At 44.9% G+C, this 16,024-nt stretch overlaps 2 protein-coding genes across 3 annotated transcripts; one reads left to right on the plus strand and one right to left on the minus strand.

Annotated features, from left to right (window-relative positions):
* Positions 1-1,673: 1,673 nt before the first annotated feature.
* Positions 1,674-6,262, minus strand: LOC119723934. Of its 2 annotated transcripts, none has more exons than XM_038194848.1 (3): positions 5,998-6,262; positions 3,098-3,575; positions 1,674-2,498 (listed from the first exon to the last, which is right to left on the minus strand). In XM_038194848.1, exons 2-3 carry the CDS (start codon positions 3,573-3,575, stop codon positions 2,398-2,400), a joined length of 579 nt encoding a protein of 192 aa, XP_038050776.1. In that variant the 5' UTR covers positions 5,998-6,262; the 3' UTR covers positions 1,674-2,397. The 2 variants fall into 2 exon arrangements, with proteins under 2 accessions (XP_038050776.1, XP_038050775.1); XM_038194847.1 differs by having other exon boundaries at positions 1,674-2,501.
* A 1,930-nt stretch (positions 6,263-8,192) lies between these two features.
* On the plus strand, positions 8,193-14,873 carry LOC119723936 (leukotriene-B4 omega-hydroxylase 3-like). The gene is made up of 4 exons (XM_038194849.1): positions 8,193-8,923; positions 11,094-11,312; positions 12,701-12,960; positions 14,231-14,873. Exons 1-4 carry the CDS (start codon positions 8,336-8,338, stop codon positions 14,679-14,681), a joined length of 1,518 nt encoding a protein of 505 aa, XP_038050777.1. The 5' UTR covers positions 8,193-8,335; the 3' UTR covers positions 14,682-14,873.
* The last annotated feature ends 1,151 nt before the right edge of the window (positions 14,874-16,024 follow it).

The raw sequence follows: 16,024 nt of genomic DNA on the forward strand, positions 1-16,024 counted from the left end.
AGGGCTGTGACCTTTGTACCACCTATGAGACACCAACTTAAAATGGTCATGACGCTCAATGGTCGCCTAAACCCAGAAAATCCTGTTCTATGTAACTGCCTCCCTTGAACCACCAAAACTGCAATTTTCGGGCATTTCATGTAGAGCTACGCCGAGCGACCTGTGCGTCCACTGAGCCACTTGCCTGCCTCCCCTGTGCTTTCCCTGTGCAACCTACGGCAACCAACGCCGAATGGAGGCACAGCGGTTGCCACAGTCATCGTTCAATGCACGCTATTCGTCGGCTAAAGGAGGCACAAGGGAGGCAGAAGAATCGCCCAGATTGACGGTAAAATTTGCAACTGAACGGGTCTATAATAACGTGGCGACCATTGGTAATCCATTCTGCAACCACGGCAAAGCTTGTGCCTCCCTTCCGCCTCATTATTTTGAGCCACCTTTGAGCAACCAAATTCCTCGGCGACCTTTGTGCGACTGTTTTGAACATGTTGAAAAAATTACGGCGACCATGGCGTCCATGGCGATGTCTGAATATTCTGTGTACCACCCTTAACGACCTAGACAACCATTCGGCCTCCTTTGAGCCTCCAAAGGAGGCTCCCCCCCCCCCCCCCGCGCCAGGTGTCCGGAGAAAAAAAAACATGTCTATCCGGCGCGGATGTGCGGTTGCCCCCCCCCACATCAAAAGCTGGATACGCTACTGAGCGGGAACCAGTCTTTCAACACTGGTATCCTGGGGAGTATCTTTGTGTGAGGAAAGCAATGCTCATAATATTCACAATAGCCTTCCTCTAACACGTATACAATTCACCAAGTACATAATGCAAATCCATTCATTGTTTTCACAGCCTGTTTATTAGGTAAATAATCTTGAAGCAACAGTATCATTCACAAAGCTTATCTCACCGATACAATTATTAATGTTGATTAAACAATGTTCCCATTTCATTGAGTATAGTATACACCATTAAAGTAGCAACTACAAACGTGAGTATTTCATTGAGTATAGTATACCCCATTAAAGTAGCAACTACAAACGTGAGTATTTCATTGAGTATAGTATACACCATTAAAGTAGCAACTACAAACGTGAGTATATATAGGGCCTATAACACTGAATGTAACTTAAACATTGATCAACACTTATACGCAATACACCTGTACGGGCCCAACATTAATTAAGGCTTTTGAATTATAACAAAGTTTTTTTTAACTAGATTGTTGGATTGGATGCTAAAACTTCCCTGCGGAGTCCTATGGAGAACCACTGATCTCTATTATACTGAGGAGAACCTACCACGTACCAAGTACCAAGTACATGTTGAAATGTTTACCTCTGATCTCGGTTGACGTCCCCAGTGTTTGAGTAAACCGCCCTAAATATTGTTCCCGACCCACAAAATAATTTTTGTTTGTGTAATTTGGTTTATTTTATCATATTTGTTTTTGCTTCGTTCCAGTGAACCTCAGCGCCTAAACCAGGCAACCTGTCCTAATTTGCAAGGGTTTCTTTGAAAAGATTGACGCTTTTTAAAACAAACGTACAATTTTGTTTCAAACTTGCTATGCTTTTCTGTCAAATAACCATTTTCTTTGCAAAATTCTGCCAGAAATCTGCCAACAAATCCATCCTGCCAAATTTTCTGTCAAACTCGTTTCTAACAAAAAATCTGCAATGTCAAAGTTAGCTGAAAATCGGCTAAAACGGTCACTATGCTAGCATTAATAGAGCAGACGTACATGTATGTCCGGAGGGTCAGTATCATTTTAAACGTTAAACGAGTCAGGGTACAGTGCACAACCATTGAGAAATTTCTGCACGTTCGTATCGGGCTCCAGTTCCTCTTTTTTTATGGGAAATGCGAATGATAATTCGTGGATAGCCATATAATGTACCAGTACTTCTTACCAAACAAATGCAATTTCAGCTCAGAAAACGCAATGGATGGAAAAGTGAGAATAGGAACTCAGTTTGGCCACAGTTTCAGGCTTTATGTTATACGATCATTCTTATAAGGAGAATAGGTACGCAGAGGCATCCCTAAGCCAATTATAATTGAATTGTCCGGCCTTTTTCTCCCCCTTTTTTGTTGTGTGCAAAAGTCGTGTTCTGTTTCCCCTACTTTAAAACAATCACTGTGTTCTCGTATAGTATTGAGAAAGTTGGGACATGAGGGGATATGAATAAATCCCCAAAGGCACTAGAACCGTAAATATAACGCCTACAACTTACAGAAGGAGCAGTTACATGTTACACGATTGGCAAATGTCTCTTATCATGTGACAATTTTCCCAAACCATGGCTACATATTTCAAGACGATTTCAGGTTTGCTGTCAGATTGTCGCCACTGATGAAGAAAAAAAAACTAACACACCGTCACTCCTTTTGAATGGGTTTATGGAGCCGAGGAAGCGCGCTCTCCCCGGCCACAGACTGGACAAGGCTCTTTAAGTCGTGTATGCTTTCCACCAGGCAATTTGAAACGACGTTCTTTGTCTTCTGTCAGGAGAGAGAAAAAATGGATTGTAATTAGATGTAAAGCCACTTCAACGGTGTTATAGGAGACTCTTCTAGGAGTTCGACGCCTCCAAGAGACTCCCTCACGGGTGTCAGCTCCTCCAATGCGACACCTTCAAGGGTGTTAGCCCCTCTAATGTGTGACACCTTCAAGGGTGTCAGCTCCTCCAATGTGACACCTTCAAAGGTATCAGCGCCTCCAATGTCACACACCTTAAAGGGTGTCAGCCCCTTTAATGTGTGACACCTTCAAGGGAGTGAGCGCCTCCAATGTGTGACACCTTCAAGGGTGTCAGCGCCTGCAATGTGTGACACCTTCAAGGGTGTCAGCCCTCTGTAATGTTAGACGTCAGCCCCTCCAATATATGCCACCTCTAAGAACGTCAGCCTCTCCATTGTGCGACACCTTCAAGGGTGTCAGCCCTTCAAAGTGAGATACCTGTAAGAGTGTCAGCCGCGTTACGGGGGGCACGTGTATCCTCCCGTGCGGGATGAATGGATTTGGGAAATGGGTCACTAAGACCAATAGAAACGATCATTTTTGTTGGGGTTTTGAAGTTATCAGTCTGCAGCCTTACCGAACATGAATGGGCAGAACTCCCTGCAGCGGTTCTTCCACTGCTTACGCCCGTGGACTACCTGCACAGTACGCTGCGGTGTAACAATGATGGAATGGTTGCCTGGGACTCGGTAGTTACGACTGATGCGGATCGTTTCCTTAAGCATATACACGCCATCATCTCCGGCTTCATATCCGTCAGCATCTACGCCTTTAGGCGGTAGAGCCTTAGCCCAAGCCGAGAAGAAGGTGCCGATCATCTTGAGCGTGTGGTGGGGGGCTACCGACGTGAATCCCTCGGATAGGTTACTAGCCTGCTCGTAATCGAAGCCTGCCGCGACGTTACCGCCCCCGACGGGCGCTTTCAGCTCCGCGGACAATTTCAGCTTCTGCCACTTTTCGTAGACCGCTCGGACGTAGATTTTCCTGTCCGAGGCGTTGCATAGGTAGACGGTCTGATCGAACATGGCGTTCACAGTATAGGGATCGGCAATCATCTGTTATATCAAGATAATGAGCCAAATTTGAGCACATATAGTTGAAGGAAGTACATTGCTCTGCTGTGTTAGCTCATGCGTTGGCGTAACCCGACCGATATCACTGCCCGGTTTACAAGTGATATAGTCAGTGAGCCATGAAGTCAGAATGAAAGCCAGAAGTTGAGACAGGTGGCCCACAAATAGAAGACACTTAGCTGGCCTTCTGCGATCAGCAAAAATGAAAGTGCATTAACGTCCGGGATCTGGGCCACATCAACGCAAATGACTCTGACTGCATGGCCTGACTGTAACTTTACACTTCATAACATGTTTCACACAGTTCAAATTGTCCCGGTGATTTCAAAGGAAACATTTACAAAATATATAAACAGTTATCCAAAAAGTTCGTAGAAAAACTGTGAGAATTACTTGATATAAAATGAAAAATATATTTTCGTCGTTCGCAAGAGGAATTACATTTTGAACATGGATACTTAATTTAACTGTTCTGTGTTGAAATTATTTCTCATTAATAAATACCTAAGACTGTTTAATCATTCCCATTGGTTGAGAGCCCGTCACGTGGCCGGTCTTTAAGGGTTTTTCTAACCAATGTGGCCCATCAGGAGGCCGGCGTTTATCAAACGCTGAGAATATTTCCATTCCCCTGGACGGGATGCTAATCCATCGCAGGTTACTCCCCAGCTAATACCGGCACCTAACATGTAAACTGGCGAGGGCTATGTATTGTTTTAAAGACGAGGAGAATCTTGAAAGCGATGCGGTCATTGATAGGTAGCTAGTGGAGTGGTTTCAATACAGATGTAATTATGTATTGTGCGTTTGGACAGTGAAACAAGACGAGCCGCTGCATAATCAGGTCATAATCAGGGGCACTTGCTCAGAAAATGGGGCACCTTCCGGCAGTGTGATGGTGGAGGAAAAGAATATGGTACCGTTCATTTCGCTATAAACCTATATGACAAGGAACAAATTATGACTAGGCCATACGTTGTCCATCTTGCTCTTTGTGTTTCTTTAGACCTGTTTTTATCGTGAGAGGGGCACTGATGCTTTTGATGGCAAGTTCAGTGACGAGTTCATTCGCGTGAAGAGCACTGTTATTTTTAGGTGCCAGTTTTCAATCTTGAGAGGGGTACAATAATAATGTGCGAGCGGGGCACTAATTGTGTTGTCGACGGGTAGTTTTCCATCTGGAGAGGGGTACAATTTTAGTTTTTGCGAGAGGTGTATTTGTGCTTTCGAGGGGTAGTTTTCCCTCTCGGGAAGGTGCACAATCGTGTGAATGCGAGAGGGGTACTTGGGTTTTTGAGGGGCAGATTTGCATTACAAGAGAGGAGACAATTTTGTTTGTAGCGTGATCATATGCTTTCATACGTGTGCGTTTGAGGGGCATGGCACTATAACCGCGAGAGGGGCACTTTTGTTGGACTGGGAAATCTTTGGGGGGGGGGGGGGGTCGGGAATTGACACCAGCCCCCGCGTCCCCGGCTCCGTCGTCCCTGGTCATAAGGAGAGCGAGTTACAGAAATCAAAGTGTGATGTTATAAGTGTATGAACCCGTTGCTCCGTATAGCTGTGCCGGCCGGTGAGCTATTTACAAATGAATCCAAGGTTGCGAAGATGAAAACGAGCAAATTTGCATACCTGTGTGAGTACATTGTGGTGCCAAGGTTATACGGTAACTGGTAGAAGGCTGGATGCGAGAACCAGTGTGACCGTTTTAACCAATTTTCGGCTAACTTTGACAGATTTGTTGTTAAAATAACGAGTCTGACAGAAAATTTGACAGAATGGATTTTTTTGGCAGATTTTTGGCAGAATTCTGCAAAAATGGTTATTTGACAGAAAGCATAGCCAATTTGAAAAAAAAAACCAAATGGTACATTTGTTTAAAAAGCTCCAATCTTTTCAAACAAACCCTTGCATAATGGCACAGGTTGGCTGGTCTAGTTCACTGGGAACCGGACTAGCTACTGTCGTGACGCAACCGCGTTTTGCCTAAAATCTTTATGTGACTGTAGAGTGTTTATAATTAAGGCAATACAATTAACAAATCTGCATGTGATTTTAAGTGTTTAAAGTGTATTGCGAGTAATTTGGCAGATTTTTTATAAATCTGACAGATTTTTGAAGTGCGTTTAGCAGAAAATGGCCATGACCTTACGGTCACCCTGGCGAGTACATGTATCCCCAATGCGAAGGCTTGGGATGTCATACTTAGCTGTTTCCAAACGTCCGTCAGATATAGCTTTGTAAATTGTCAAACCCATCATCAAAATAATGTTGACTAACAACATGGCCCCACGCATTTAGCATTTAACACACTGCAACAATACTAACAACATGTACATGTATACAAACTGCAACAATTTCAGACCAAACACGCAATCTTGAAATTAACAACAAAAATACTTACCAGTTAATGAAACCACTCAATAACCATGCATGTGTTGTTACCTCGGAAAATTCGACTGCCACCACTGACAAGAATTTCACAGCAAATGAAATGAAAAGTATGAATTCTAAAAACCTTTAGTATCCGCTTTTCGGTGAATACCAGATTTCTCATTCAATCTTATCCATGCGCAAAAGCAAACGTCAAATCAAAAAGGCAGACATGATTTTTCTTTATCGGGGTCATTCTCCCTTTATTCAGTGAGGTCGATGGGTTGGTCCAGTGAATTCTCATTGTGGATGGATTTTATGTTGAGAGACTCGGGGTGAACACGATCAGCTAGTAGGCCTATTCTGGATGTTTTCAGGGGGGCGTGGCTTAGGTTTTGGTGTTGACGATTTATGGGTGCGTTCGTTTAGCTCACCCGGTTCGACATGGGTAAGGGCAGACGGGTCAGCCACGACAGCCAAGCTACTCGAACGCTCAACCGCGGGCCATCACGTCCCTCACTTGACGCCGTAGCCGAGGCCATAGCCACTGTCAAAACGCCCGTTTCGGATTGGGTCTTAGTTTGAGTTTTACTGCTTTTTAGTCAATTGCAAAACTCACAAAAGTTGCCTGGGCAGAAATTATAGTCTAAAAAGTCGCAATGAACTCAATAAAGGATTACCTTAGACTTCAAATAAAGTCAACTTTGAAGTCCTCTTGACATTTCCGCTGTCCGGCCGCCACATTATCTGTTTTTAGGGAATGAACACAGGAATCGACTTTAGCGGTAGCCCGCTAGCCAAACGCTAGTCAAAACAGCGGCGGGCTTAAGTAGCCCGGCTGGCGAGTCAAAAATGATTGGGCTACGGCAAAGATGAAAGGACAGGAAGAAATAAATAATTACATCCGGAAAGCAAACCTGTATCAATTTGTGTCTAATTTTATTTGTTTAGAGTTCAATTAACGTACGTGTTTCTTAAAAACACTAACAAAATTACCTCAAGGATACACGTTTTACATGAATGCACATTGTTGCTTATGGAGACACTCTATAAAAGAAAAATATGTGGGCTAGTGAAAATGCCCACGGGCTAGTTAAGGGTCTGTTTCAGTAGCCCCGCTGGCTAGTGAAAAAAAAGTTAAGGTCGAACCCTGAACGCATGCGTGACGTACTTCCACCAATGACTCTGCTCCACGACCAGGGTCTTGCGTGGCTGACCCAGAGCTAATCGAACGGCACGGGGCTGACCCGTGCCGACCCGGGTGAGCTAAACGAACGCACCGTATACGGACTAATTAAATATCGTGGCTCTGAAATTGTTTACAAAGTCTTCAAAAACAACATTCTTACCGTTAAAGTGTTACTATTGAACTGAATGAATTTGAAGTTCGTCCATGGCAGGCGAAGCTAGCTATTCCCAGCCCGCGTGAGATGACGATCTTTTCACAATATTAAAAGTGGACCTTTTAAAAAATGGACCATTTCAAAGTGAAGTGGGCCTTTGCATGTTGCCGCAACTTAACGTGCGCACATGGTTTTTTAACTACGGAGAATATGCCTATCATTTTTTTATGACAGTTGTGACGATTAAAAGAAGACATGAGTTGAGTTTGGAGCAGGTCTTCCATCATCTTTCCCCCTCCCAGACACTTCTTATAATGGACCTCGACAGGTCTTGCAAAGTAGGGCCAAAAAAAAAAATAAGTCGGTCTAGTGGTCAGCGCGCGCGTCGATTTTAATCATGCGCGTCAATTTTTTTTTCCAAAATGTTCCGCGGTAGCTCCAACAGCGCCCAGGTGCTCTTTTTTTTTTTTTTACCAAAGAGCACCAAGGAATGGGAATTGCACAAAAGCAAATGATCGATAGCACCAAGGCAAATTATGGAGGACACCAATGTACATGAAGACACCAAAAAAGCAAAATGGTACCCCACCTTGTCTGTACAATCCAAGCTTGAAGAAAAAGGGGAAAAAAAGAAGAAAAAAAAACAACGCGTCGCCGCGTCAATTCCGGAACTTTGGTCTGACCAGAGCCGAATATTATTTTTTGCCTAGGCCTGGGGTGGCACACGAAGTGTGTCGCACGTAACTCTCACGTTTAAAATGAACGAAATCGCAGATAACACTCTTCCCTACCACAATATGGTGTTTGTGAATTGTAAGGTCAAATGCAGTCATGCAGTCGATGTTAACAAACTTAACCATTCACCTGTTCTGTTGGCCATTATATTTGTGCATATGCTCATGCACATCGTAATCGTTGTCTGCTTTGGATCGTGGTTTAACACGTACGTCAGTAGGCTAGTATATGCCACAATCAGCTCTCTCAGCGCTAGTTTGTTTTAGTTAGACACATGTTTTAAGTATCAAAATGTTGTGGTTGTCATCACTGTGCGTTTTGTTGGGTACAATTTTCTTTCTCAGGATTCTGTCATCCCTTCACAGAACCCTGAAAATCCGTAGTGCCATCAAAAAGCTGCCGTGCCCACCGGGAGTGCATTGGCTGGCTGGACACCAGAAGCAGTCCCCGTTCAGCCCCGGCATGCAGTGGCAACGGGACACGGTAGCAGCTTTTCCCCGTGCTTACACTCTTTGGCGGGGGTTCATCCCGATACCTGTCCTGGTCCACCCGGACACGATCAAGCCATTGGTAGTTAACCCCACGGGCTCGGTCAAGTCCAGCTTCTACAAGCTGTTCTGGGACTGGCTGGGGGAAGGCCTAGGGACCTCGTTGGACAACACCAAGTGGAAGAGGAACCGGCGCCTCCTGACTAGCTCCTTCCATCTGGACATCCTACGGACCTACGTCCCCATCTACAACGATTGTATCGAAGTGCTGATGGGCAAACTGGACCAACTGGCTGCGGAAGGCAAACCTATGAAGACTGATCACGAGTTTGGCCTTTGCACATTTGATGCCATTCTCCGTACAGCATGTTCTTACCAGTCCAATTGTCAGGTAGAGACATTTTGGTGGTTGTGTCATGTTATAAGTATAGGCTTAGAAATCAAGCCCTTCCCCTAGTTACACAGGACATTGTTTTCAGATGCGACTTTTGTTTCACTCCTAGAGTTAAACGTTTCTGCTCATTAATTAAGATTTTATGCCCAAGCATGAAGATAATATCAACATGCAGGGCGAGTCATCACACAAAAAAGGAAACCCAAATAGCAGGACCATTTTTATAATGAAGTTCTGCATGTAGCACTTTCAAAATCTAGATATGAAAGCCCACTTAATGAGCTTTCGTTTATACAAAAATCATTCAAATCGCTATTGTACCTTTCAAGCTATGGGAATTTTAAAACAGCCACCGTTTTAACCCTCCGACGCAGAAAGCCCATTTAGTAACACACTTACAGTAAGGGGTCCCCCAGGGACCCAAATATTTAGCGCCACGGTTTGAGGTTACACAACACTGTATCCACATGAACACAATCTTGCCATGTCTGTAGACTAAGGAGGTGTATTTGTATACATAGTCTGTGGTCAAGCCGTGCACTGTCTACTCGCAAGTGACCTTGTTTGTGCACGTGTATATGGTGGGTCCCCGGGTGGGCAGAAATTGCGTCGGAGTTGTTTTGTGCGCGTGTATATGGTGGGTCCGGCCGGATGGGCAGAAATTGCGTCGGTCCTTAGCCCAGGTTGTCATGCTCAGATATGCCTGACCTGGGGTCACACACTAAAGGTGACTGCATATATCCGTAGAGGGTGTCTCTTGCTAGGATTAGATGGAAGATCACCAGAATTGGTTTGAATTTTTTTTTTAATTAAGGTAATTAACCAAATTGGTTCCCCAAAAGGGCTAGATTCTGCGCCGGAGGGTTAAAGCTCTGCCCCACGGATCACAAAAAGGCAAGTTTTCCTTCAGCAAAACGAAAACAATTAACATTCATCCCTATGTGAATTGTTTTCGTTTTGCTGAAAGAACACTTACATTTTCTGCGATCCGTGGACAGGTCTTTAAAACGGTGGCGGTTTCTAAAATCAGCAGCGTCTTAAAACGGTTTAAGCTTGTGGCATTTCTGACATGAACCGGAAAGACCTGATCACCGAAGGAAGTTCTGCTACGAGTGCTTGCGAAGGATGCAGTTGTTCGGATGAAACTATATACGAAGACCATAGGCGTAGCCAGCGGTGGTGGTGGTGGTGTGTGTGGGGGGGGGGGGGGGGGGGGGGGGAGTGGGGGGGGGGGGGGGGTAAGGGGTATTACCCCCCCCCCCGATATTTGTAAAGACTGCCTTTTTCCATTCAAATGCCCTTCTTTCACCATCGTTTACCCCCAATAATTTGCTAGTGCCCCTTTTTTCAAGAAGTGCCTTTTTTTCTGAATAAGTGCCCTTTTTAAAAAGAAGTGGTGCCCTTTTATTGTGCCATCGGCCGTTCCTGGTGCCTTTTTTTGTAATTTCACGCACGTATCGCCCTGAAAAGCACCATATATTGTCCGGTAGTGTGCATAATCGTTGGTTTTGAACAGCGCCTCCATCGACAGATGCTTTGGATCGTGGTTTAACCAGGCCTATATGCCGCAATCAGCTCTCTCAGCGCTAGTTTGTTTTAGTTAGACACATGTTTTAAGTATCAAAATGCTGTGGTTGTCATCACTGTGCGTTTTGTTGGGCACAATTTTCTTCCTCAGGATTCTGTCATCCCTTATCAGAACCCTAGAAATCCGTAGTGCCATCAAAAAGCTGCCGTGCCCACCGGGAGTGCATTGGCTGGGTACAATTTAAAAAACAAGCAACAAGATTTTAAAAACAATTTTCGACTTAATTGGGAGCCAGTGAAGATCAATAAAACAGGTGTGATATGGCAGTACTTGTGAATGCTGCACACAAGCCTGGCACATGCATTTTGAACCCGCTGAAGACGGTCTACATGCACAGATGGTATCCCATAGAGTAAGCTATTATAGTGATCCAGCTTGGAAATAATAAATGCATGGACAAGTGTTTCAGTACTAGCATGTGTTAAAACTTCCGAACGCAACACCAGCCTGTTGTCCAAGAGATAACTCTAAAATCAGAAAGCGAGCAGCAAAGACGTAGAAAGTTAAAATCCATGCGTTAAACATCTGCCACAAAATATGAAAACGTAGTTCACTTTGCAACTTGACGTTACATTTCAGCTGGAGAAAAGGCACAAGCCTGAAGATTTGGACATCCTGACAGCAACCGAAATTCTCATTAGGACTGTGCAAGAGCGAAAGACGGGCAACCCACTACTCGTTATCCCCTGGCTGTTCCGGTTGAGTTCACTGTATCCTGAATGGAGGAGGGCATGTCAGTATGTTCACCGTATTGCAGATGAACTGATTAAAAAGAGGAAGAAAGAAATATCAGAAAAGGTATACAAACATCTGTGCATGGCTACTGGCACAATAGAATTCAAGGAACCCTCAATTTTTTTTTCTCTACATGTCATAATACGGGGCGAGTCAAAAAAACGAAACCCAAATGTCGGGACTATTGTTTTATTGAAGTTCTGCATGTAGCACTTTTAAAATCTAGGATATAAAAGCCCAATTCATAAGCTTTCTTTTAGTACAGGAATCATTCAAATCACTCATGTACTTTTTAAGTTAAGGAATTTTAAACACAACCACCTTTTCAAAGTTATGTCCACGGATCATCAAAAAGGCGTGCGTTCTTTCAGCAAAACGAAAACAATTTACACACATCCCTATGTGATTTGTTTTCTTTTTCCTGAAAGAACACTGAACATTTTTGTGATCCGTGGCATAACCTTAAAACGGTGGTTGTGTAAAAAAATCCGTAACTTGAAAAATACATGAGTGATTTGAATGATTCTTGTACTAAAAGATAGCTTATGAATTGGACTTTCATATCCTAGATTTTGAAAATGCTAAATGTAGTACTTCACTAAAACAATGGTCCCAACATTTGGGTTTCGGGGTTTTTTTTACTCACCCTGTACAGCATAACTTGTCAGCTTTTTTAGATAAAAACCAAGGCGTTGAACTGGTGTAAACGTTTATAGTCCCTTGTCCCAACCCCTCCCAAACAAACGTCTATGGTTATAGCCCTTGCTTCTCTGAACAAGTATGTTTCAAAACAGAAGCAGCATACGGGGTTATATCATGACAGAAAAGCAGCTGGTTGAGAGGGTCCTTTTCATTGTCCACTGAGAGAATCAAGGATGGCATCTGATAGTCACCCCATCCCATCCCAACTGCATAATACTCGGACCTCCCCAACAGTGGGAATAATCTTCAGATGGGTAGACAATTTCATCAGGACTACAAAGAGGGAATTGACGTGAGAGGGATCCAATGCTGATTATCTATTAACACTCCTGCTATTTAAACAGTCACAGACAGTCAAAATGTCCATCCACATGCCCTGCTCTACTTTTAACACAGGCTATAGTCACCAGCAGTCAGATCAGTCAAGCAAGCACTGTGATTAATAAAACTCAGTCAACAGACTTTGAGACAAAGCAGGCACATCAAAGCCATATCAAGTTACATAAACAGTCACTGCCAGTCACTCTTGCTTTATGTGGGCTGGGAATTTGTAACTGTTGAAAAAACTTGATTGATTTTGACTGAAAGGACTACTCGACACAGAATGTATGTTTGCATAGGAGGGTTACTGATTCTCTCTCCAGACTAGACATTCATGTGACCATGAAATATAAAGTTGACATCCTGATTGTCTTTTAGATAAAGGCACTCAAAGCCTCAAACTGCAATTTCACATTTTCTATCTATAGGCAGAGTCAAAAGATCCTCCGGTTTCACCCCGCGATTTTTTGGACACACTCATCTTGGCCCGCGACACTGACGGTAGCGGTCTGACGGTCAAGGAAATGACCGACGAAGTCAATACATTCTTGTTTGCCGGCCACGAAACCACCGCCACTGCCATGACCTGGATACTGTACAACCTGGCTAAATACCCTGAACACCAGTCAAAAGTCAGAGAGGAAGTGGACAAGATACTGGAGAACAGAGACACGGACAGAATCACAAGGTAATAAGACACGTCTTGAAATATTGGTGAATCCTCTTGCCCGCTGTATCAACCTCGTCCCCAGGGTGTCGAGCAGTACGCGCCCATCACTACCTGCTCTCTCACCCTGGCATTGGATCATTTGCATGTGCAAGATTTTTGCACACGTATGCAAATGAGGAACAGTCTGGTGCCTGGATATGCATTACACATTAGGGTTTGTTTTTGTATGCGGTGTCTGGGGTAAAAACAGAGTCAATTCGTAGCAGCGCGAGCACGGCGTGAGTTACGAAAACACGATTTTTGAAATCAAACTGTTACGATCTTATCGAGACAACATGCAGTATCATATTTCATATTAATATGAGCAAATTGGGAAAGGAAATTAGTATTTTCGAGAAGGCGTGGACGAATGATCGCGAAAACATGTACTGCACGTTGTGAATATATAGCACCAAGTACACGATAAAAATCCATTACTAGCCAATTGCGGTATCCAATCAGGATACAGGAAGAAAGTTTCCTATCCAGGGTTTACTATTGGAAACGCGGTTGGAAATAAAGTAAGCACTGGGGACGAGGTTGCCGCTGTATAGACTCCTTGCACAAGTACCCCCTCAACAGTTTGCACAGAGAAAGTTTGGATGGACCACTGGTAGGGTCTTGGTGCACTGTGAATGATGACTGATGCTTTTTAGAAGATATAAAACAGATACAATGTAATCTTTCCTATTTTGGGTAACACACAAGTCATGGGTGTCAGGTTGGTGAAGCGGTACTTTCCTCGCCTTCCACCACTGTGACCCGGGTTCGATTCCTGCCTGGGCCAACATGTGGATTGGGTTTTCAGTCCCTGCCTGATTCCGTGGGATTTCCTCAGAATACTCTTTTAGGGTTTTCCTCCCACCTCTAAAACTGTAATTTTTTCATATTGTCTTCTCTTTACTGGGACCCATGGGAGATCAGTGGATTCCACCGAATGGGCTACCCAGTTAAAATAATAAGAAGAAATAAATAAACAAATAGGAACCAGTAGCCACATGTGGTTTGTCACAACTGCAGCTCTTGTGATTGGTGATAAAATAACATTCTGTACGGAGTTCAATGTCAATCACTCCCATGAATTGTGTCTCATGCATTTCACAGGATCAACCACTCCGATTTATACTTGCTGTGCTTTTTGAACCATTACCATAATTCTAATGTTCCTCTGGACATATTATATCCAAGGAAAGTTGGTTAATTTATTTTTACACCGTATATCATTCTGGTTTTTATTTTCATTTTACAGCAAGGATCTTAACCAACTGGAGTATTTGTCTCTTGTCATCAAAGAGACATTTAGGATGTATTCCGCCGTTCTACTATCCCGCACACTGACTGCCCCTCTAAATGTAGACGGTGTCACACTCCTGCCCGGGACCTTGGTAGCCTTCAACATCTACCAGCTCCACCACAACCCTACTGTTTGGGGCGACGACCACATGGAGTTCAAGCCCTCCCGGTTCCTGCCGGAGAACTTTGCCAAGATAGACCCCTTCGGATACTTGCCGTTCTCTGCGGGGCCGAGGAACTGCATCGGACAACACTTTGCCCACAACCAAGTCAAGGTGATGGCAGCCAGGATTTTGCGGCGGTTCCATCTGAGCCTAGTGGAGGGGGAGCCTGAGCCATTGCCCAATCTGAATATTGCTTTGAAACCCTTGCATGAGATTTTGATTAGAATCAAACCTCGAGATTAAAACTCAGTCATTGAGTTTTACTGATACAAGCAGTGTTGTAGTCAAGTACTTTTTCCGAGTACCAAGTTGTGCCGAGTACTTAGCTTACCAAGTATGAGTACTTGTACTTCCGAGTACAAGTACAGGTTGCCGAGTACGAGTACCAGTACTTCCAAGTACGAGTGCGAGTACTTCCGAGTACGAGTGAGTGCGAGTACTTCCGAGTACGAGTGCGAGTACTTCCGAGTACGAGTGCGAGTACTTCCGAGTACGAGTGCGAGTACTTCCGAGTACGAGTGCGAGTACTTCCGAGTACGAGTGCGAGTACTGCCGAGTACGAGTGCGAGTACTTCCGAGTACGAGTGCGAGTACTGCCGAGTACGAGTGCGAGTACTGCCGAGTACGAGTGCGAGTACTGCCGAGTACGAGTGCGAGTACTGCCGAGTACGAGTGCGAGTACTTCCGAGTACGAGTGCGAGTACTGCCGAGTACGAGTGCGAGTACTGCCGAGTACGAGTGCGAGTACTGCCGAGTACGAGTGCGAGTACTGCCGAGTACGAGTGCGAGTACTGCCGAGTACGAGTGCGAGTACTTCCGAGTACGAGTGCGAGTACTTCCGAGTACGAGTGCGAGTACTTCCGAGTACGAGTGCGAGTACTTCCGAGTACGAGTGCGAGTACTGCCGAGTACGAGTGCGAGTACTGCCGAGTACGAGTGCGAGTACTTCCGAGTAAGAGTGCGAGTACTGCCGAGTACGAGTGCGAGTACTGCCGAGTACGAGTGCGAGTACTGCCGAGTACGAGTGCGAGTACTTCCGAGTACGAGTGCGACTACTGCCGAGTACGAGTGCGAGTACTGCCGAGTACGAGTGCGAGTACTTCCGAGTACGAGTGCGAGTACTTCCGAGTACGAGTGCGAGTACTTCCGAGTACGAGTGCGAGTACTTCCGAGTACGAGTGCGAGTACTTCCGAGTACGAGTGCGAGTACTTCCGAGTACGAGTGCGAGTACTTCCGAGTACGAGTGCGAGTACTTCCGAGTACGAGTGCGAGTACTTCCGAGTACGAGTGCGAGTACTTCCGAGTACGAGTGCGAGTACTTCCGAGTACGAGTGCGAGTACTTCCGAGTACGAGTGCGAGTACTTCCGAGTACGAGTGCGAGTACTTCCGAGTACGAGTGCGAGTACTTCCGAGTACGAGTGCGAGTACTTCCGAGTACGAGTGCGAGTACTTCCGAGTACGAGTGCGAGTACTTCCGAGTACGAGTGCGAGTACTTCCGAGTACGAGTGCGAGTACTTCCGAGTACGAGTGCGAGTACTTCCGAGTACGAGTGCGAGTACTTCCGAGTACGAGTGCGAGTACTT

The sequence above is a fragment of the Patiria miniata genome, unplaced genomic scaffold (assembly GCF_015706575.1).
Source record: "Patiria miniata isolate m_02_andy unplaced genomic scaffold, ASM1570657v1 HiC_scaffold_17, whole genome shotgun sequence".
Taxonomy (NCBI): Eukaryota; Metazoa; Echinodermata; class Asteroidea; order Valvatida; family Asterinidae; genus Patiria; species Patiria miniata.